Below are 23,773 nucleotides of genomic sequence, written 5' to 3'. Positions count from 1 at the left end.
ATGTGAAAATCATCAGACCATTCACTACATAGGACTTCTGGTGTCTCTGAGTTCTTCTCCATGGATGTGATCAGAAGTATTTAGAAATAATCTCAAAAGGAACACACATCTTTTTGTTGGTGGTTTATAACATTATATAAGTTTTATATGTACAATATTATATTTCAACTTCTGTACATACTACAGCGTACTCACCACCAAATGTTTAGTTTCCATCTGTCACCACAGAGTTCCCCCCTTACCCATTTTGCCCTCCCCCCATCCCCCTTCCCCTCTGGTAGTGGCCAAAGCACTCAGAATCCCATTCTTTTTCCATCCATCCTGTGGATCAGGAAGAGACTGAGGAGCTCATTGCCCACCTTGCAGGTGGGGAAACAAGGCGCAGAGTAATGAAGAGACTGAACCCGGGACTCACAGAAAGGGAAGTAGGTCCAGGGACTGAGTCCCAAATCACTCAGTCAGAGAATTTCTGTCAAACAATAGACACCAGGGGTCATCAAGGTCCTGGTTCTAGCCCAGGTGCACATCAAAATCACCTGAGCATTCCGTTTTAATACTGAGACGGGGGGCCCATTCCCAGGGGTGTATGCAATTGGTCTGGGGCAGGGCCTGATTGGCATTATTCTTGGAGCCTCCCTAGATGATTCTAGTGTGCAGTGAGGGTAGAGATTTGATAATCTATTCCAAATCACTTATGTATCAGTTGAGGAAATTGAGGCTCATAGAGGTGAAGTAGCTTATCATAGTTGGTCAATCACTCAGGGAGCTAGCTGGTCCTAGACTCCTGGGGAAGGACTTACAGCATAGTGCTGAAATTTCATTTTCTGTAAGCGTCATTTTCTCCAGTTCTTGTTTTGTTTTCCTAACTGTAAGCACACGTTCGGACACACACACACACACACACACACACACACTTTTTTGGCTGTTTCCTCTCTACTGCTCTGTCTTGTATTGCTCATAGCTCTGTTTATTCCACAGAGACAGTAGGCAAGATTCTGAATACCTAATCAGCCCAAGCCAGAGCCCCATAGAACCAGAACTGCTGGCAAGTTCACAGCAATGACAAGATAAACACTTCGTCTGCTTCTCTACATTCTATCTAGTACATTGGAAAATTACAAACCCAACTACTTTTCTCCACAAGGATTCCAAAGACACCTTGCTCTCCAAAAAGAGAGCTTTTCTAATTCATTTATTTCAGCGTTTGCTTATAGCCTGAACATTTATCAGAATACACGGATAAACCTGTATTATTTATTCAGAAATTTTTATTTGTGTAGAACTTTCTAACCAGTTCAGGATGTCTCAGTGGAAGCTTATGGCCTTGGTGAGGGCTGGCATGGGAGATGAGCTGGGCAGGAGGGGCTGAGCAGAAACTTTTTGGATCTGACAGGGTGTTTGATGAAGTGTTTCTAAGAGGAAAACATTCTTGCAGCTTCTCCTTTTCTGTTTCTTATTTTAAAAGAAAACGTATAGGAAGCTTTTTTTTTTTTAAAGAAAGCACTGTTTAAACTTGATGACTGAAAAATACTGCAGCTGCTGCTGCTACTACTGCTGCCACCAACAGTCACCTTTTTTTTTTAATTTTTGAATTTTATTTTTTATCTTTTATACAGAAGGTTCTTATTAGTTATCCATTTTATACATATTAGTATATATATGTCAATCCCAATCTCCCAATAGTCACCTTTTATTTGCATGCTTCTATGTGCCAGGTAGTTGCTAAGTATTTAAATTCAAGCTCCATGAACTACAGTTGAGTTGGAATTTGACTGAGGTGTCATTCTGCAGCATCAGAGAGCTCTCTATTCCAGAGCATCTTACTTTTACCTTCTGCTCGAGTGATCAGAGATTAGGAGGCTTTCTTGGTATTTGGCATATTTCCTTCATTTCTGAACTAGGTGGATTGTTTATTTCTGTCAATCTGAAACCAAAAGTAATGACCAGAATCCTGGCCACTTCATTAGGAGTAGGTTTTTATATTTCATAGCCTTCTATATACAGGAGAGTAACTAAAAATGAGGCTACCTCCCTCAACTTTCCCTTTTCTACGCGGTCACCGAGAACCCAGCCACCAACCTTCATGATAGGTGACAATGGGCTGACGCTCTCCTTTAGGGTAGGAGGCAGATCTGGTTCCAAACCCTTGCCAGTCCCTGGGTTTTTGCAGCACTAGGAACAACCCTCAATATGGTCCCAGGTCCACAGTCATTGGTAATCTGGGTTCATACAACTCGGTACACACCCTGAAATCCCATAAGATACTCCTTGCCCCTTGACTCTTCACGGTGAAGCTATGGACAGAAGGCACCATCAAAACCTTCCATCGCTTATCTCAAATTCTGTTTCACACCTCTCAACCACTTGATATTCTTCTCTGTGAATAAGCTTCCTCTGTTTTTATTATTGTCAGGTGCCATGGAAAAACATAGCTAACAATGGTAGCCAAATGTATATATGTCAAGCTCAACAGATTCAGCTTCTCAGGGAAGCAAGTCTAATTGTCTCCTCTCAATAAGGGGCCTTCCAGTGATTAAATTAACTGTGACTGGGGAGAAATTTGCTTTGCAAAATCTGCTGGAATCACCACTTTACTACACGTATCAGGAGAGTAGGGCAATTTCTAATACAAAGTAGGGAAAACAAGAGCTCAGCGGACACCGTAATAGGAGCGTAATCTGTACCCAGGACCATAGTCTCAGCACTTATTCCTCCCAACCTCTTAACACAAGCACCACGACTACAGAAGACTGTATGGGTCAGGATGGGGTAGCCTGGATGCCACGGGCACCAAGAGGACACTCTCTTGCACAGGTATGGTAATCATGTCTGGTGAATGAGAACACTTTAGATGACTACAAGAGAGAGCATTAAGAATAAGGAAATGTTTTCATTAAGGCCCAACATGTTTTGTTTGATGTCTCAAGATGCTAGCACTTAACACTTTCTTCGTTCCTGTGAATAAAGAAGAAGTTATAGAACTCTTTTTACCATTGTCCATTCTCCAGAAAGAAGGGTATGCAAAGGCACAAAATAATTAGTAAGATACAACCTCTCAGAGAATAGGAACAAATTTGAGTTAAGGCTCTAGTTAGTGACTTGCAGAATTTTATACCATAAAAAAAACAATTTCTGTTTCCAAATGAGCAAACAAAGGCACAGATTGGGGGCATGACCTTGGCAAGTCCACAGAGCCAATTTTTACAGGTCTCCCTGGCTGTAGGTTCAGTGGACTCTACATTACTGGCATCTCTTGGTTCCTGGGTTTCTATAAGGCCTTATGGAGTCTGAGAGAGGAATTAGCACATCAATAAAACTGCTTTCCACAAGCCTTTTCTCAATCCGTTTTCAATACAGAACAAAGGAAGCAATAACTGTTTAAGTTTCGTTTTCTACGACTCTGCCTACTTTAATTTCACTTTCTACTTTCTGTGTAAAGTTTCTGGAAAAAATGTTAATCATACTATGTCAACAAACTTAGTTTCAGTGATGACATTCCCTTATTCTTCTATCTGATCATCTGCTTTGGACTGAATGTGTGTGTGTGTGCACGCACACGTGTGTGCTCACACACAGGCACATTCATACACACACCAAAAACTGCTTTATTAGTTCAGACATCTTTATTTTTCTTAGCAACTCCCTGAGGAAGACGTTAAAACCCAAAGAAGGGGAGAGAGATGGGAAGGGAGGAAAGGAGAAAATGATCCCAATCTCTTCTGTCTGACTAGGGAGGGAATGGACAGTTTGTCTGGATAGAGATATTGCTCTCTGGCTCCACAACAGGAGGAAAAAGTAGGACCCACACAGCTGTGTGAGCCATAGTCATGGGGTCTCTCAGATGTCTTGAGGGAAATATTGTGGGGGAAGAGTAGGAGAAACTCACTGCTTAGAGAATAAGACCTTTCTCTGTTGGCTTCTGGTCTCACTATCTGCACTGCCGGGTTCCTATGTTGGGCCTTCTCAACCTGACTGGATTTAAGATTAGCAGATTACGTGTCCTCTGGGGAAGCCATGTGGTCTGCAGATGTTTGACAGCCTCCTGGCTTGGCTAGAGTTCTGTGCTTGGGAACTCCCTCATCTTCCTTAAGTAAAGGGCCTAATGTGAACATTTCTATATTACCCAAACTGAATCTTCATTCAAATAACTCTTGATATCAGCAGATCAAAAAAACATTAATTTGTATCAACCTGCAAATTCCCCCTCAGTGCTCCAGTGGGCAAAATTTTGAAGGGGCAACAGCTTCAGAAAATGCATATAATTATGGGCCTATTATCAACCCTTCTCGCCTCCTTTGGTCCACAGACAGATAAGAGTGGACTATCACGGATAATTAAGAAAATAGTGATAATAATGATAAAGTAGATATCACTTCCTGAATGCTTATCAAGGGTCAACCTGGCTTCCAAAGTATTACATAAATTATTACATTTACAAAAGAAACCTATGAGGCAGGTACTCCTATTATACTTATTTTGCAATACGAATTTTAAATTAAGAAATGTTGAGGCTACACAGATAATAAGTGATAGAGCTGAGACATGAACCGGAGTCTCTATTCAATGATACCTTATTTAACCTTTAAACAAATGTTTCTTAAAGGGTACCAGTGGAGGTTCATGAGCTCATTTCAGATGGCATGGTAATTAGATTTTATGTTTTAATGCTTTTGTGTTTATTTCAACATGTACTAGAAATTATATATATATATATATATATATATATATATATATATACACACACACACACACATATATAATTTGTAGAATTTCTATTCAAGTTAGTAATATGATTTTTTGTGTGATAAAATACACGTAAGACAAAATTTACCATTTTAGCTATTTTTAAGCATACAATTTTGTGGTATATAATACAACCACAGTGTTGTGCAACCATCACCACTATCTACTTCAAGAACATTTTTGTCACTCTGAGCAGCTATTCCCCACTCATCCTTCACCCTAGGCCTGGCAACCATTAATCTGCTTTTTGTCTCTATGGATTTGCCTATCATTGATATTTCATATAAACGGAAGCACACAACACATGGCCTTTTGTGACTGGCTTATTTCACTTTTCATAATGTCTTCGAGGTTCATCCATTTTGAAGCATGTGTCAGAATGTCCTTCCATTTTAAGGCTGAATAATGTATCATTGTATGTATAGATCACATTTTGTTTATCCATTCTTCCACTGATGGACACTTGGGTTGCTTCCACCTTTTGACTATTGTGGATAATGCTACGAATATCTACTCAAGTCTCTGCTTTCATTTATTTTAGGTATATACCCAAAAGTGGAATTGCTGGATAATATGGTAATTCTATGTTTAATTTTTTGAGGAATCACCACCATTTTCCTCAGCAGCTTCCCTATTTGACATTCTCACTAGAAGTGCACAAGGGTTCTAATTTCTCCACATCCTCAACGACACTTGTTATTTTCTGTGTTTTTGATAACAGCTATCGCAATTGGTGTGAAGAGGTATCTTATGGTTTTGATTTGCATTTCACTAATGATTGGTGATGTTGAACATCTTTTCGTCTGCTTACCGGCCATTTGTATATTTTTTTTCGGGAAATATCTATTCAAGTCCTTTACCCATTTTTTAATCAGTTGTTTTTTTCTTGCTGCTGAGTTGTAGGAGTTGCTTATATAATCTAGATATTAATCCCTTATCGGGTACATGATTTGCAAATATTTTCTCCCATTCTGTGGGTTATCTCTTCATTCTATTGATAGTACCCTTTGAGGCACAAAAGTTTTTAATTTTGATGAAGTTCAACTTATTTATTCTTACTTTTGTTACTTGTGCTCTTGGTGTCATATCCAAGAAATTGTTGCCAAATCCAATGTCATGGAGTTTTTTCCCTGTTTCTTTCAAGATTTTTATAGTTTCAGGTCTTACATTTAGATCTTTGATGCATTTTGATTTCATTTTTTGTATACGGTATAAGGTAGGGGTCCAACTGGATATTCCTCTTTTCTGCATATATCCCAGACTGAGTGCTGGAGAAGCCAGCAACCTAGAAATGCCAGCAGGCACAGACAGAAAAGTCCCATGAAAAGCCTGCTATCTCTAGCCAAAGGACCAAGGAGGGGACAGCCTAGCAGGACAAAATATTTATGAACAACCATTCTACTCCAGCCAAATACACAGGAAAAAATCAAATAAAAACTAAAGCCCCATTCCGAACTTTGCCAGCAAAGGCTGAGTGGGTAGCCTAGACTTCTACCCTCACCAGGCTATAGCTAGGCATCCTAACTCTCACCCTCCCCCTACCCCCATGGATGATGCCAGAGAAGGGCAAGTGGAATGCAAAGACTTTCATCCCCACCAGGGTGGTAACAAGAGTCCCTCTCTCTGCAGTGAGGGAGTGAAGACCACAAAGGGAGTGTGGACATCAGCCCCCACCTAGTGGTAATGAGGTATCCTCCCACTCCCCACTGAGGTGGTATCAGAGAGGCCTAGTGGAGTTCAGGACTTTCACCACCATCCAGAGGTAATAAGGTCACTCTTCCCCACTCACCTCCCTTCCCAGCATCAGTAAAGGCCACATGGAGAAGAGTAACAAGGCACACCTACCCCTTCAAGCCAGGGTGGTATCAGCAGAGGCCTGGGGGATCCTGAACTGCCACCCCCATCCAGCAGTAATGAGGAGCCCAGGCTCCCCATAAAGTGTTAATGAAAGACAAGTCAGTAAACAGGATTCCACCTTGATCTGGCAGTGTGGAATGAGGTGTCCTTCCCCTTTCCCTAGAACAACAGTATTAGAGGAGGCCTGCTAAAACAGATTTATATGTAACTCAGAGTCCTATAATATATAATAATACCCAAATGCCCAGGTTTTCATTAAAAATTGCTTATCAAGCCAAGAACCAGGAAAATCTCAACTTGAATGAGAAGGAATAATCATCAGACAACAATACTGAGATGACACAAATATTAGCATTGTCTAACTAGGATTTTAAAGCTGCCATCGTAAAAATGGTTCAATGGGCAATTGCAAACACACTTGAAACAAATGAAAATATAAAAAGTCTCAGCAAAGAAAAGGAGATATAAAGAAGAACCAAATGGGAATTTTAGAATTGAAAAGTACAATAACCAAAATGAAAACCCAGTGGGTGGGCTCAAAAAGAGGATGGAGAGGACAGAGGAAAGAATTCATGAACTTGAAGACAGAATGATAGAAATGATCCAATGTGATTCTAATTTCAAGTAGCTGACCAAAGTCCAAAGATGATAAACCCAAAGAAATCCAAGACACGTCACAGTTAAAATTCTGAAGACTAAAGACAAAAAGAAAACCCATGAAAGTAGTAGAGAGAAATGACACCTCAGCTATAAGGAAGGGAAAAACATACACACAAGTCTAATGGCAGGTTATTTCTCATTAGAAACCATGGAGTTGAGAAGAAAGGGGCATAACATTTTTCAAGTGCTGAAAGAAAAGAATTTTCAACCTAGAATCCTACATCCAGCAAAAATATCCTTCTGGAATAAATAGGAAATTAAGACATTCTCAAATGAAGGAAAGCTAAGAGAATTTGGCACCAACAGACCTACCCTTAAGGAATAGCTAAAGAAAATTTTCCAGTGAGCGAAAAAGGAAATAAAAGGTATACAGATCAGAAAGAAAAAATAAAACTGTCCCTATTTATAGATGCCATGATGGTCTACAGAGAAAATCCCAAGGTATCTATAAAACAATTCCTAGAACTAAAAAGTGGGTTCATCGAGGTTACAGAATACAAGATTTACATACAAAAGTCAATTGTATTTCTATATACTAGCAAGGAACATGTAAAAATTAAGTTAAAAACACAATATAATTTTAAATTGCACAAAAAGAAACACATAAGTGTACTTAAGTGTAAATCATAACATGCACAGGACTTCAATGCCTATAAACTATTAAAATGCTAATGAAAGAAATTAAAGAATATCTAAATAAACAGATACAGAATGTTCATGGATTAGAAGACTCAGCATAGCAACAATGTCAATTCTCCCCCAATTGATATAAAATTCCTATCAAAACTCCAGCAAGATTTTTTATAGATATAGAAAATATTAATCTAAAATTTATATGGAAAAGCAAAGGAACTAGAATAACAATTTTGAAAAAGAAAAATAGAGAGGAATCACCCTACCCAGTTTTAAGATTGATTACACACAGTAAACAAGATTGTATGGTATTGGTGGAAGGATAAACACACAGATCAGTGGAACAGAATAAGGAACCCAGAAATAATCCCACACGAGCACAGCCAACTGATTTTTGACAAAGGTGCAAAAACAATTCAATAGAGGATGAACAGTCTTCAACAAATGCTGCTGGAGCAACTGGATATCCATAGGCTGAAAAATGAGACACTGACCTAATCTTCATACATTATGCAAAAATTAACTCAAAATGGATCACAGATTTAAATGTAAAATTATAAAACTTGTAGAAGAAAATACAGGAGAAAATCTTCAGGACTTAGGGCCTGGTGAAGAGTTCCTGGACATGATACCAAACACATGACCCATAAGAGAAAAAAAATCAATAAATTATACCTCATCAAAAGTTAAAACTTTTGCTCTTCAAAAGACCTTATTAAAGGATAATAAGACAAGCCACACACTGAGAGAAAATATTTGAAAACATCACAAAGCACTCGTATCTACAATCTATAAAGAGTTATTGAAACCCAACAATTAAAAAAACCTAATTAGAAAATAGGCAAAGGATATGAAGAGATATTTCATGAAAGAGGATATGTAGATGGCAAATAAGCACATAAAAATATGTTCAACACCACTAGCCATTAGGGAAATGCAAATTAAGACCACAAGGAGATACCACTACATGTCTATTAAAAGGGCTAACATTAAAAAAAAAGTGAAAATACCAAATTCTGGTAAGAATGCAAAGAACTAGATCATTCATACATTACTAGTAGGAATGAAAAATGATACTATTCATCTGGAAAACACTGTGGCAGCTTCTTAAAAACATAAGCATACACTTACCACATGACCTAGCAATTGCACTCAACATTTATCCCAGAGAAATGAAAATGTATGTCCATGTAAAGGCCTGTATACAACTGTTCACAGCACTTTTATTTGTAATACGCCAAAACCAGAAACAATTGAAATGTCCTACAACAGATGAATAGTTAACTGCGATACTCTCATCCCATGGCAAATGACCCCCCAGTAGAAAGGAATGAACTGTTGATAAAATTCAACAACTTGGATGTATGTCAAGGGCATTATGATGAGTGAAAAGGGCAATCTCCAAAGATTACATAATATATGACTCCATGTATATGACATTCATGAAATGACAAAATTATAGAGATGAAAAACATGTTAGTAGTTACCAGAGGCTAGAAATATTTGGAAATGGTGGGAGGCAACAGTTTTGACTCTAAAGAAACAGCATGAGAGAGATGTTTGTGATGATGGAGTAGTTCTCTAACTTGATCAAATGATGGTTCCATGGATTTACACATGTGATAGAATGACAGAACTGTATGCATATTGTACCATGGCCAATTTCCTAGTTTTGACATAGTTAGATAAGATATAATCTTTGGGAGAAACTGGGTGAAGGATACACTGGACCTATGTACAATCTTTGCAAATTTCTGTGAATCCATTATTATTTCCAAATAAATGGGTCAAATATTATTGCTTTTAGGTGGTCTTAATTTGTTGCATAATCTGCAGACTAAGTTCCTAAGGTCAATAATGTTTCCTAAGGCTCTGCATTTCTTACTGGTCTCTATCCTAATTACAAAAATAGGAAACTTTTTTTTTTTTTTTTTAAAAACGGCCTGAGTCCTGATTTTGCCACTCATGCAGCTGTGTGATCTCAGGAACCTGTGCTTTGACTTATTTATTTTTTATACAGCAGGTCCTTATTAGTTACCTTTTTTTTAGCTGTCTATTTTATACATATTAGTGTATATATGTCAATCCCAATCTCCCAATTCATCCCACCACCACACACCCCCACTTTCTCCACTTGGTGTCCATACGTTTGTTCTCTACATCTGTGTCTCTATTTCTGCCTTGCAAACCGGTTCATCTGTACCATTTTTCTAGATTCCACATAGATGTGTTAATATACAATATTTGTTTTTCTCCTTCTGACTTAGTTCACTCTGTATGACAATGTTTGATAGGGATTGCATTGAATCCGTAGATTGCTTTGGGTAGTACAGTCATTTTCACAACATTGATTCTTCCAATCCAAGAACATGGTATATATCTCCATCTGTTTGTGTCATCTCTGATTTCTTTCATCAGTGTCTTACAGTTTTCTGAGTACAAGTCTTTCACCTACTTAGGTAGGTTTATTCCTAGGTATTTTATTTTTTGTTGTAATGGTGAATGGGATTGTTACCTTAATTTCTCTTTCTGATCTTTCGTTGTTAGTGTACAGGAATGCAAGAAATTTCTGTGCATTAATTTTTTATCCTGCAACTTTACCAAATTCATTGATTAGCTCTAGTAGTCTTCTGGTGGCATCTTTAGGATTCTCTATGTATAGTATCATGTCATCTGCAAACAGTGACAGTTTTACTTCTTCTTTTCCAATTTGTATTCCTTTTATTTCTTTTTTCTTTTCCGATTGCCATGGCTAGGACTTCCAAAACTGTGTTGAATGATAGCGGTGAGTGTGGAATCCTTGTCTTATTCCTCATCTTAGAGGAAATGCTTTCAGTTTTTCGCCATTAAGAATGATGTTTGCTGTGGGTTTGTCATATATGGCCTTTATTATGTTGAGGTAGGTTCCCTCTATGCCCACTTTCTGGAGAGTTTTTATCATAAATGGGTGTTGAATTTTGTCAAAAGATTTTTATGCATCTATTGAGATAATGATATGGTTTTTCTTCTTCAGTTTGTTAATATGGTGTATCACACTGATTGATTTGCATATATTGAAGAATCCTTGCATCCCTGAGATAAATCCCACTTGATAACGGTGTATGATCCTTTTAATGTGCTGTTGGATTCTGTTTGCTAGTATCTTGTTGAGGATTTTTACATCTACATTCATCAGTGATATTGGTGTGTAATTTTCTTTTTTTGTAGTATCTTGGTGCAGTTTTGTTATCAGGGTGATGGGGGCCTCATAGAATGAGTTTGGGAGTGTTCCTTCCTCTGAAATTTTTTGGAAGAGTTTGAGAAGGATGGGTGTTAGCTCTTCTCTAAATGTTTGACAGAATTCACCTGTGCAGCCATCTGGTTGCAGTGTCTGTTGTAACTTCTCCTTTTTCATTTCTAATTTTATTGATTTGAGTCCTCTCCCTCTTTTTCTTGATGAGTCTGGCTAATGGTTTATCAATTTTGTTTATCTTCTCAAAGAACCAGCGTTTAGTTTTATTGATCTTTGCTATTGTTTCCTTTGTTTCTATTTCATTTATTTCTGCTCTGATCTTTATGATTTCTTTCCTTCTACTAAATTTGTCCGTAGGTCTGTAGGTCTACTAACTTTGGGTTTTGTTTGCTCTTTCTCTAGTTCGTTTAGGTGTAAGGTTAGATTCTTTATTTGAGATGTTTGCTGTTTCTTGAGGCAGGATTGTATTGCTGTAAACTTCCCTCTTAGAACTGGTTTCACTGCATCCCATAGGTTTTGGATTGTTGTGTTCTCGTTGTCACTTGTCTCTAGGTATTTTTTGATTTCCTCTTTGATTTCTTCAGTGATCTCTTGGTTATTTAGTAACCTATTGTTTAGCCTCCATGTGTTTGTGTTTTTTACGTTTTTTTTTTCACTGTAATTGCTTTCTAATCTCATAGCGTTGTGGTCGGAAAAATTGCTTGATATGATTTCAATTTCCTTAAATTTACTAAGGCTTGACTTGTGACCCAAGTTGTGATCTATCCTGAAGAATGTTCCATGTGCACTTGAGAAGAAAGTGTAATCTGCTCTTTTGGGATGGAATGTCCTATAAATATCAATTAAATCTATCTGGTCTACTGTGTCATTTAAAGCTTCTGTTTCCTTATTAATTTTCCGTCTGGATGATCTGTCCATTGGTGTAAATGAGGTGTTAAAGTCCCCCATTATTATTGTGTTACTGTCGATTTCCTCTTTTATAGCTGTTAGCATTTGCCTTATGTATTGAGGTGCTCCTATGTTGGGTGCATATATATTTCTAATAGTTATATCTTACTCTTGGATTGATCACTTGATCATTACGTAGTGTCCTTCCTTGTCTCTTGTAACATTCTTTATTTTAAAGTCTATCTTATCTGATATGAGTATTGCCACCCCAGCTTTCTTCTGATTTCCATTTGCATGGAATAACTTTTTCCATTCTCTCACTCTCAGTCTGTATGTGTCCATAGGTCTGAAGTGGGTCTCTTGTAGATAGCACATATATGAGTTTTGTTTTTGTATCCATTCCACAAGCCTGTGTCTTTTGGTTGGAGCATTTAATCTGTTCACATTTAAGGTAATTACCAATATGTATGATCTTGTTACCATTTTCTTAATTGCTTTGGGTTTGTTTTTGTAGGTCCTTTTCTTCTCTTGTGTTCCCCACTTAGAGAAGTTCCTTTAGCATTTGTAGTAGAGCTGGTTTGGTGGTGCTGAATTCTCTTAGCTTTTGCTTGTCTGTAAAGCTTTTGATTTTTCTGTCAAATCTGAATGAGATCCTTGCCGGGTAGAGTAATCTTGGTTGTAGGTTCTTCCCTTTCATGACTTTAAATATATTGTGCCACTTCCTTCTGGCCTGTAGATTTTCTGCTGAGAAATCAGCTGTTAACCTTATGGGAGTTCCCTTGTATGTTATTTGTTGTTTTTCCCTTGTTGCTTTCAATAATTTTTCCTTGTCTTTAATTTTTGTCAATTTGATTACTATGTGTCTCGGAGTGTTTCTCCTTGGGTTTATCCTGCCTGGGACTCTCTGTGCTTCCTGGACTTGGGTGGCTATTTCCTTTCCCATGTTAGGGAGGTTTCTGACTATAATCTCTTCAAATATTTTCTTGGGTCCTTTCTCTCTCTCTTCTCCTTCTGCAACCCCTATAATGTGAATATTGGTGCATTTAATGTTGTTCCAGACGTCTCTTAGGCTGTCTTCATTTCTTTTCATTCTTTTTTCTTTATTCTGTTCCATGGCAGTGAATTCCACCAACCTGTCTTCTAGGTCACTTATCTGTTCTTCTGCCTCAGTTACTCTGCTACTGATTCCTTCTAGTATATTTTTCATTTCAGTTATTGTATTGTTCGTCTCTGTTTGTTTGTTCTTTAATTCTTCTAGTGGTTGGTTCTTTACTTCTTCTAGGTCTTTGTTAAACATTTGTTGCATCTTCTCGATCTTTGCCTCCATTCTTTTTCCAAGGTCCTGGATCACCTTCACTATCATTATTCTGAATTCTTTTTCTGGAAAGTTGCCTATCTCCACTTCATTTAGTTGTTTTTCTGGGATTTTATCTTATTCCTTCATCTGGTACATAGTCCTCTGCCTTTTGTTTTGTCTATCTTTCTGTGAATGTGGTTTTCCTTTCACAGGCTGCAGGATTGTAGTTCTTCTTGCTTCTGCTGACTGTCCTCTGGTGGATGAGGCTATCTAAGAGGCTTGTGCAAGTTTCCTGATGGGAGGGACTGGTGGGGGGTAGAGCTGCGTGTTGCTCTGGTGGGCAGAGCTCAGTAAAACTTTAATATACTTGTCTGCTGATGGGTGGGGCTGAGTTCCCTCCCAGTTGGTTGTTTGGCCTGAGGCGACCCAGCACTGGAGCCTACCGGCTGTTTGGTGGGGCTAATGGCAGACTCTGGGAGGGCTCACGCCAAGGAGTACTTCCCAGAACTTCTGCTGTCAGTGTTCTTGTCCCCGCGGTAAGCCACAGCTGCCCCTGGGCTCTTCAGGAGACCCTCCAACACTAGCAGGTAGGTCTGGTTCAGTCTCCCATGGGGTCACTGCTCCTTCCCCTGGGTCCTGATGCACACACTACTTTGTGTGTGCCCTCCAAGAGTGGAGTCTTTGTTTCCCCCAGTCCTGTCAAAGTCCTGCAATCAAATCCCGCTAGCTTTCAAAGTCTGATTCTCTGGGAATTCCTCCTCCCTTGTCGGACCCCCAGGTTGGGAAGCCTGACGTGGGGCTCAGAACCTTCACTCCAGTGGGTGGACTTCGGTGGTATAATTGTTCTCCAGATTCTGAGTCACCCACCCAGCGGTTATGGGACTTTACTTTATTGCGATTGTGCTGCTCCTACTGTCTCATTGTGGCTTCTCCTTTGTCTTTGGATGTGGGGTATCTTTTTTGGTGAGTTCCAGTGTCTTTCTGTCGATGATTGTTCAGCAGTTAGTTGTGATTCCGGTGCTCTTGCAAGAGGGAGTGAGCGCATGTCCTTCTACTCTGCCATCTTGAACCAATCTCCTAGGAAACTCTTACATAGCATGAAATATGTATGCTCTAAGTGCTTTCCATAGATAGGCTTATTAATTCTCACCAAATCCAGTGTGATAAATCTATTATTTTCCCCACTTTACAAAGGAGACTCTGAAGCACAGAGAGGTTGCATGGGTAGAAAGTGCTGGGGCCAGTGTATGAAGCCAAGCAAATGCATTCAAAGGCCACATGGATCTTAGAAATAGAGGAACTCAAAGGAAGATCAAAGCAGGCGTGCCCTTTTTAAGGCTAAGCTCTAAATATGCAGTGTTTTGTCTGGCTTATTTCTATTGGCTGTTTGTCACCTAACAAAGAAAATCTGCTTTTGTTTTTAAAGTACTAATGCTGATGAAGATCAGATCAAGGATAAGCTGGAACAGTTGAAATGTCACTTTACGTGGGAGTTGGTCATTAACGACACTGAAATACCTGAATTAGAAAACAGGATCTTGGAGCAGATTGAGTTCCTAGACACCACATACAAAGTGGGAATATACAGCTTACTGGCCTATGTGAAACACCTGAGAGGCCAGAATGAGGAAGCCTTGAAGAGTTTGAAAGAAGCTGAAGACTTAACCCAGCAAGAACATGCCAACCAATCAGACATGAGAAGTCTGGTTATCTGGGGCAACTATGCCTGGCTGCATTACCACATGGGCCAACATGCAGAAGCCCAGATTTACCTGGACAAGGTGAAGAACACTTGCAGGAAGCTTGCAAATTCCTCCAGCTATAGAATGGAGTGTCCTTATATGGACTGTGAGGAAGGATGGGCCTTGCTGAAATGTGGAGGAAGCAATTATGAACGGGCCAAGGTCTGCTTTGAAAAGGCTCTGGAAGTGGACCCTGAAAACCCTGAATTCAGCGCTGGGTATGCAATCACCGTCTATCGCCTGGAGAGCTATAACAAAGCAGTACGGCATACTGGGGCATTTTGTCTGAATACCCTAAAACAGGCTGTCAGGCTAAATCCAAAAGATGCATATATTAAGGCTCTCCTTGCCCTGAAGCTTCAAGGTATAGGACAAGAAGCTGAAGGAGAAAAATACATTAAAGAAGCACTGACCAACGCGTCCTCAAAGATCTATGTCTTCCGATATACTGCCACGTTTTACCGAAGAAAAGGCTCTCTGGATGAAGCTCTTCAGTACTTAAAACTGGCCTTGAAAGCAACACCCTCCTCTGTCGTCCTGCATCACCAGATGGGGCTTTGCTACAAGTCACAAATGATCCAAATAAATAAAGCTACAAACTGGCAGCCTAAAGGACAGGATAGAGAAAACATCAACAGAATAATACAGTCAGCCATATCTCATTTTGAATTTGCTGTGCAACAAAAGCCCACATTTGAGTTTGCTTACATAGACCTGGCAGAAATGTACACAGAAGCAGGTGACCACAAAAAAGCTGAAGATGCTTATCAAAAGGTGTTATGCATGGAATCACTCAACAAATATATGCTGCAACAGGTACATTTCCACTATGGCCGATTTCTGGAATTAAAAAAAAAATCTGAAGTTGATGCAATCAGCCATTATTTAAAAGCAGTAAAAATAGAAAAGGCATCATTAGCAAGGAATAAAAGTATCAGTTCTTTGAAGAAATTGGCTTTAAAGAAACTTCAGAGAGATGCATCAGATGTAGAAAGCTTGTGCATCCTTGAGCTCATCCAGAAAATAAAAGGAGAAATGAATGAAGCCCCGGAGTATTAAGAGCAGGCCCTGAGGCTGGTTCCTGTCTTGGAGAACTCTGTGCTTGTGACCTGTAGGCACTGAAATATGGACCACTCTTACATATCATTTGGTTTTACATCAACATATACTAATCATCTTTTCTGCTTGCTGCTTTCAGAAACATGTAATTCACTGCAATGATGTAATCTTTGAACAATTATTCAAACCTGATAAAACACTGGTTGTATTGAGAAAATAGTGAAACAGACTATACAGGTCTCTGTGTGTGAAAGAGAGAGAGGAAGAGAGAGAAGAACCATTTCTCTGTGAATGTTATATAGTAGAAAAAAAAAAAGTTTGCTGAGTAGATTTGTAGCAAGTAAAACACTGGCCTTGACATGGAACCAACCTAAATGTCCATCGACAGATGAATGGATGAAGAAGATGTGGCACATATAAACAATGGAATACTACTCAGCCATAAAAAGAAACGAAATTGAGTTATTTGTAGTGAGGTGGATGGACCTAGAGTCTGTCATACAGAGTGAAGTAAGTCAGAAAGAGAAAAACAAATACCGTATGCTAACACACATATATGGAATCTAAAACAAAAAAACGGTTCTGAAGAACCTAGGGGCAGGACAGGAATAAAGACGCAGATGTAGAGAATGGACTTGAGGACATGGGGAGGGGGAAGGGTAAGCTGGGACGAAGTGAGAGAGTAGCACTACCAGATGTAAAACAGATAGCTAGTGGGAAGCAGTTGCATGGCACAGGGAGATCAGCTCGGTGCTTTGTGACCACCTAGGGGGGTGGGATAGGGAGGGTGGGTGGGAGTGAGGGAGACACAAGAGGGAAGAGATATGGGGATATATGTATATGTATAGCTGATTCACTTTGTTATAAAGCAGAAACTAACACACCATTGTAAAGCAATTATACTCCAATAAAGATGTTAAAAAAAATAAAAAAGAAATATTAAAAGGATGCTAAAGGATCTGAGAGACTGTCTGTAGCAATCATCTTTGATTATGACATTTTATTAATAGACAATGCACAACAAATAATGCTTTTAAAAGGAAAATTAAGGAACCAGTGTTATTGTTTTTTCATTCTTGTGTGTGTCTGGGGGGAGGATGTATTAATTTCCTGTTGTGGCTCTAATAAATTACCACAAACTTGGTGGCTTAAAACCACACTAATTTATTATCTTACGGTTCTAGAGATGAGAAGTCTGAAATTGGTTTCATTGGCCTGAAATCAAGGTGTTGGCACAGTCAAATTCCCTCCAGAGGCTCTAGGGGACAATTCTTTTGGTACCTTTTCCAGATTCTGGAGGCTGCCTGTATTTCCTGGTGCAGACCCTTAATCCAAGTCCCCAGGGAATTCCCAGAAATATTGGGCAAGGCTTTGGATTTCTACTGAAATTCTATAGGAAATGAAGTGAGCAAAATTTATATCATTGAGGGGCAGGCATCAGAGTTACATAGAAGCAATCTTCACAATTTCCTTATCACTAAAACAAGAGATTTATCAGATTAACAAAAACATAACTTAAAGTGCTTGTGTTGGTGGGAGGAGGCTGTAAGGTACTAAAATAAGTCTAACCCACTGCCAACTCCCCGAGTCAGAAATATTAAAAGTAAATAATTATTGGATAAGTGGTCAATTCTCAACTAGGCAGTTTTTCCCAGGTATTGTTATACATCGTTTGTACCCAGAAAGCAGAGCTCATTAATGTCAAATAAATCTCTGGATTATGTAAGGTGTTTGTGTGAGATGTGTTTGACAACCTCCAGAGATCACATTTACTTAAGTGTGTATAACTTATAACCTAATACCACCTCTCTCTCCCATCCTTCCCAACTCTGGAAGAGATCTCTGCACTTCCCGGAGCTCAGTAAAACTAAAATGTGTGACAGCCTGGATGTTTGCAGAGAAAAACAACAAGCAGCAAATCCAGGAAAACAGATGCTCTTTGGTACTAAAGATACTATTGCCAAGCTTACAAATGAATATACCCAGGGATTACCAAGAGGTTAACTGACGGCTTTAAATTGACAACTGAATTTCAGGAGCTTGTTACTCCCATGGAAATGCCTGACAGAACCTCAGTCGGTGTCCTTATTTAGAGTTCCCCCCAAGTGCCCAGCGGGGGTCTCTCATGTACCCTGAATCAAGCCAAGCCATAGCTCCTGCCATTCACTACTATTATAGGTGCCCCAGCCCAAGTCCTTGCTAACTGCTGTCTACACACCACCACTGGCTCTGCCTCCTTGAGGATCATCCTGGCCACCAATGTCTCCATTCTCACGATGCTGCTAGAGCTGGAACTGCATTGGGACTAAAAGCCTCTACCCTACAGCCTGCCCCAGCTTGAACTGCCCACCCTCAGTCTGTGTCCATAGCTCTGTATCTTGTCCCCAGCCAGACCAAATGTGATACAGGCACCTCCACTTTGAAGCCCATGCTGAAGGGAGTAGGCCTTTACTGCCATTCCCCTGGATATCAATCCTTTCACCCAGGCCATCTCTTGATCTCCAGTATCACCCCCAACTTCCCTTGATCTGTATCCACTTTCCCTCTCCTACCTAAAGTCCACCTCCTCTCTCTTTCGGGCTGTGCTGGAAGACTAATTCAAATAAATTAGGTATATACATGAGGGTATTACTTACATGATTCTCAACTGTGGGGAAGAGGGAAGAGGAGGATTTTGCCGCTCGGGACAAAAACAAAAAACAAAAAAAGTTGGATTTGGCATTATATGGAGACAATTTCATTTGTCACAACTGCAGGGTGCTACTGACATCTAGTGGAGAGATGTAAGATTGCTGCTTAAACATCCTAAACTGTCAATAGTGTCAAGGTTGAGAAACTCTGGCTTACATCTATTTCTTGGAAGAGTTATTACTTAAGTTTCAGTTTCCCAAGCAGATTTTTGATCAGCTGCCATGTTTCATGTTCTATTTCTCTTTTTCTCTAGTTGCTGTGTTTCACAGGTTGATAAGAATAAATTCAGAAGGTAATACACGATTAATTTTCCCAAGAATCCACCCAATCCAACAGTCTGTGAAAAAAAGACTGAGATTCAAATTCCATCCAGTACTTTCAGCATGTTCAACACCTACTCAACAGTCGGGTCTTTGCTTCTTCCCAATCCTGAAAGTGTATATTCCTTTAAAATTTTTATAGACGGTTTTTGTCTTTCTGAATTTGAATTCCTAAACAATATAAGGTGATAACCAGGATCCTTTATTCCCTTTTGGTTTTTATCATTGATTGCTTAGTTGCTGTCCACGCAAACCTTAATAAGCAAAGACTATCTCTTGGCCCAGATACAGCTTAAAGAAAGGAAAGGAAAGGAGTACGAACAAGGAAGAAAAAACACTACCTACGCACTGGAAATTTTTTCAAACAGAGCTCTATTCAATGTTCTACATCCTTAGGAAGGAGGAAATTCTGGGCTTATTTTTCTACCTCCAAATAAACCATTCAGTACTTTTTCTAAAATGTGGCTTCCCACTTAAACATTACAACAGCCTACACGCCCACCACATCCACATTACCGCTCCGGCCTCATTTCTTAGGACGTTTTCCCTGCTCTCTGCACTCCAAGCACACCATCTGCGCTTGCCAAGTATGCTTGCACCTCCAGGCCTTGCACTTACCGTTCCCCCAGCCTGGAACGCTCTTCCTTAGCCCCATATCTACAGTGCTCATTCGTTCACCCCCTTCAGATCTTTGCTCAACTGTCACGTTCTCAGTGAAACCTTCCCTCACCAAGGTATTTATAACAGCAAAACACCTTGCACTCCAACCTTCTCTCTGCTTTTTCTCCATAGCACCACCTAACAAAAAATGTTTTATATGTTCTTTATCTTTACCTCTCACACTAGAAATTATCTCCAAACAAATAGGAGAGCAATAAAATCACAAACGCACAACTAACTACACTTCTGTACCTACACCGTTAGCCATGTTTAACGTGATTCTGGGGAAGCAAGAAGTGACTTTATCTACAGGCCCCTTTTTCCAGCAAAACTGAATGAAAAAGTCAGCACTTTTAAAACTAGTGACCACATGGTAAAAACTGTACATCACTGCCCATTCATTTGAAAGCAAAGTGACTAGGATGGTATAAAAGTGATAAGCTGGTGCCTTTTAAACGTTTCGATGATGAACACGTTTTCTCAAAGTTTGAGGATTATCTCCCCTCTCTGTGCACAACCAGGAACAAAATGCAGAAGACGGTGAACTGGGTAGGGCTTGCCCCTTGTCTCTTTTATTCCCAGCTATATTGACAGGGCCTTCAGCAATGTCTGGCTCTTAGCAGTTATTTAATAAAACTTGTTGAAGAAATGAATGATTGAATTCGAAGGGGACAAAATTTTTAGTGTATTGGCATTCGCTATTTTCTGCTTAGATTCCTAATACCACCTCATCTTTATTGGGACCTTATTATAGGAAGCTCGGTTGGCAAGGGCATGGAAGGCAAGGGAACTTTCATACAATTGTGGGTGGGGGGTGTATAAACATCTTTGCAAAGCTATTCGGCAATAGCTACCAAAATGTTGAATGTATACACATTTTGGCCCCCAAGTTTCTCTAGATTTACCCAATGGAAATCATGGCACAAGTGCACGGCACTGCACCTGTGTTGGCTAAATCAAGACTTGAGTTCCAGCCTAGGACGCAGAAAGCTGTAAAGAGCATCGCCTCCACCCAACCAAAATAACGCTGAGCAATCTCCTGTCATTTTAGTTAAAACAACAACAACAACAACAAACAACCACCCCCAAAAAAGCTAATCTTGAGGCAAGCGGACTCAGCGAGGCAGGGGAGAGCCAATACCGAAGTCTCGAGGCCCGGCTGTAAATTCCACGCCGAACGACCCCGCGCTGCGCAAACCTCTCACTGAGACTCCTCAGCCGGCTCCGGGGCCCACTCAACTAGCTCTTCCAGAAGTTTCTGTTTCCCGGGGCTGGACTCCGCCTAGTCGGGGATCAGATTCACTTTCTAGTTTCCTCTTCCCGCTCGGGTCCTGCCTTGAACAAAGCGGACGCCCGCGCGCGCGCGCGCGGACTAGCGCTGCGGTCATCTTGCTCGCGCGCGCGCGCGCACACTCACGCGGCCGCTCAGTCCGCGCAGCAGCCGAGCGCTGAGGGGAGAAGCGGAGAGGACCGGCGCCTCCCAAGACGGACGCAGAGCCCAGCCACCATGAGGTGAGGGCTTCTGCCCGCTTCTTCTCCCCAACTCCGTGGGGCCTTTGTGGCACACCCGCGTTTCTCGCGTATTCCATTTCCAGCGCAGCTCTGAGGCCTTTGAAGGGGCCGAGCCCGGCCGCCGGGCATCTGCGTTGGGGACGCTCCCCGGGAGCCCCGTCCGGGCCCGGGACGGCTGAAGGCGGGCCTGCTGGGGAGGGTGGCCGAGCGGACCCTTCTTTCGAGCCCCGGGCGTCCGCGGTCGGGACTGTCGGGCCGGGGGGCGGCGGGGCTGGGGGTGCCAGGCGACGCGTCCCGCGGGCCTGTCACCTCCCTGCGGCTTTGGTCGTCGCCGGCCCAGGACCGGTGCGGGCGGCTTCTGCGTGGCCGGTCCCCGCAGGCCTCAGCGCCCGGCGCCACACGCGTCCGTTCCTGCCATTTTGCCTTCTGATTCCTGGGTCTGACTTCTCCCCCTCCTTTGTACCGTGGACAGATTGTTCTAGTTCCACCCCATCCACCGTTTTATGAGGCTTTCTTTCTCGTCTCCTTGACTGGCGTGGTGGGTGGTCCTAGGCTGACGCATGTAATCCGGTCCCCTGCCCTGCACGTGGGTAGTTAACGCTCTCCATTGGGAAGCTGAGGAGTGGGAGATTCCGACCTTGGGCCCCTGAAGCCCGCAGAGCCCTTTGTTCTAAATTCTGACTTTGACCACCTACGAGTTGGGTGACCCAAAGCAAAGTTTCTTCAGTTCGGTGGGTCTGTTTCTTACCTGTAAAAATTGATAGCATCCATCTCTTAGGACTGTAGAAGGGAGCACATAATATTTGCAAATGTTGACTAAAAATATTTAATAAATGCCTCACTTCTACCATTTGTAAGAAGGGAGGGAGGTGGGAAGTATCAGGAAGGAGCCTGAAGAAATAGGGAAGGAAAAGCGGTTGCACAGTATGTGGATTCAGGTTGGTGTGGAAGAGGGGTGGACCCCATTGGGCACTAACTGTCTCCCAAGAAAAATGAAAGACGACTCCTTCCTGGCAAAAAACAAAACCAAAAAACACACACACAAAATTACCTGAAGATAGATGTTGCCTCTTGAGACACAATAGCCTCTCTCTGCCAGCTTCCCAGAGACAAAGTTTAAAAATTAAGTAGACGTAGTTGAAAAAGTAAAACTTGTCATAAGTGTCCAGTTGTGCATAAATTCCATAGAGTGTGGGCAAAGCACTTACACGGCTAACTGAATGTCCCTTGGAGATCTCACAGCCACATCATAATGCCTGGGGCAGCCCTCCGTCCTCATCGTCCTTGTGCAGAGGCAGATGTTCATTTTACTCTGTGGTTGGGCAGAGGGCTGGTAAGCCCATGTTGGATAGGGGAGACTGAAGTGGCAGAAAGTTTGGAGCCATTAGCAAGATGGGAAGAGCTAGCAGGAATTCCCTCATCTGAAATTCAGGTGCTTCTTTGTTTTTAATGCTAGGCTCATGCCTCTGGGCTGGAAATGCCAGAATCTACCAGTATATAACTGCATTCACTCAACAAATATTTATTATTGAGTTTCTCTTATATGCCGGAAGTCACAGATGCTGGGGACACAGAGGTGAAAAACATAAAACTGGAGTAAGGTCCTTATTCTCATTTAAATGGGGGAAATAGACAACCAAGAATAAATGAGTAAATAACCAACATAATTCAGAAAGTGATAAGAGCTATAAGGAAAATAAAATAGTGCTAAGAGAGTGACCTAGAATGGAGGGGGTTATTTTAGATAGCTCTACCACAGGCGGCCTCTTGGGTAAGGAATATTTGAGCTGAGTTAAAGGAAGGAGCTAGTCATACAAAGATTTAGGAGCAGAGCTTTTTAAGCAGAGTAAAAACAACAGGTGTAAAAGGCCTTGAACTTGATATGTTCAAGGTAGGAAGAAGGTCAGTATGTCTAAAACACAGATAATGAGGAGGAGAGTAGGAGAAGACAAGGTTGGGTGGGTAGACAAGTCCAGCTCCTTTAGGGACTTGTAAGACATGGCAAAGGCTAGATTAAAATCTAAGGGTGTTGGGAAGCTATTGGGAGATTTTAAACCAAAAGACTGACGTAATCTGGTTTACATTTTCAAAAGTTTACTAATACTGTATGGGGACCAAGAGTGGAAACAGAGACCAGATTTTTGCCACAGCTCAAAGGAAAGGTAATAGTCTTTCCTATTTTCCTAGACTAGCAGTGGAAATGGAAAAAAGTGGATGGATTTGGGATGGATTTGGGTGATAGAATTAACAGGACTTCCTATTGAAGAATAGGAATCAAAGATGACTCCTAGGGGCTTCCCTGGTGGCGCAGTGGTTGAGAGTCCGCCTGCCGATGCAGGGGACACGGGTTCGTGCCCCGGTCCGGGAAGATCCCACATGCCGCGGCACGGCTGGGCCCGTGAGCCATGGCCGCTGAGCCTGCACGTCCAGAGGCTGTGCTCTGCAACGGGAGAGGCCACAGCAATGAGAGGCCCGCATA

General features: G+C 41.1%; 1 protein-coding gene across 3 annotated transcripts in view; it reads left to right on the top strand.

The window, feature by feature from the left end:
- LOC112399574 (interferon-induced protein with tetratricopeptide repeats 5) overlaps window positions 1-23,773 on the top strand; it is a 38,113-nt gene that overhangs the window by 5,749 nt on the left and 8,591 nt on the right. The window contains exon 2 of one of the 3 annotated variants that reach the window (XM_024744810.1): window positions 14,737-16,592. The exons of 1 other annotated variant lie outside the window; for it this stretch is intronic. In XM_024744810.1, the coding sequence (XP_024600578.1) occupies window positions 14,737-16,111 (1,375 nt within the window). In that variant the 3' untranslated portion in view covers window positions 16,112-16,592. Of the gene's footprint in view, window positions 1-14,736; window positions 16,593-21,127; window positions 21,295-23,773 lie in introns of those variants that run through there. One more of the 3 variants, XM_024744808.1, reaches the window with a different exon arrangement.

The sequence above is a fragment of the Neophocaena asiaeorientalis genome, unplaced genomic scaffold (assembly GCF_003031525.2).
Source record: "Neophocaena asiaeorientalis asiaeorientalis breed wild unplaced genomic scaffold, Neophocaena_asiaeorientalis_V1.1 scaffold131, whole genome shotgun sequence".
Classification (NCBI taxonomy): Eukaryota; Metazoa; Chordata; class Mammalia; order Artiodactyla; family Phocoenidae; genus Neophocaena; species Neophocaena asiaeorientalis.
The sequence above is the reverse complement of the archived record's forward strand: the minus strand, read 5'-3'. Positions and strand labels throughout refer to the sequence as shown.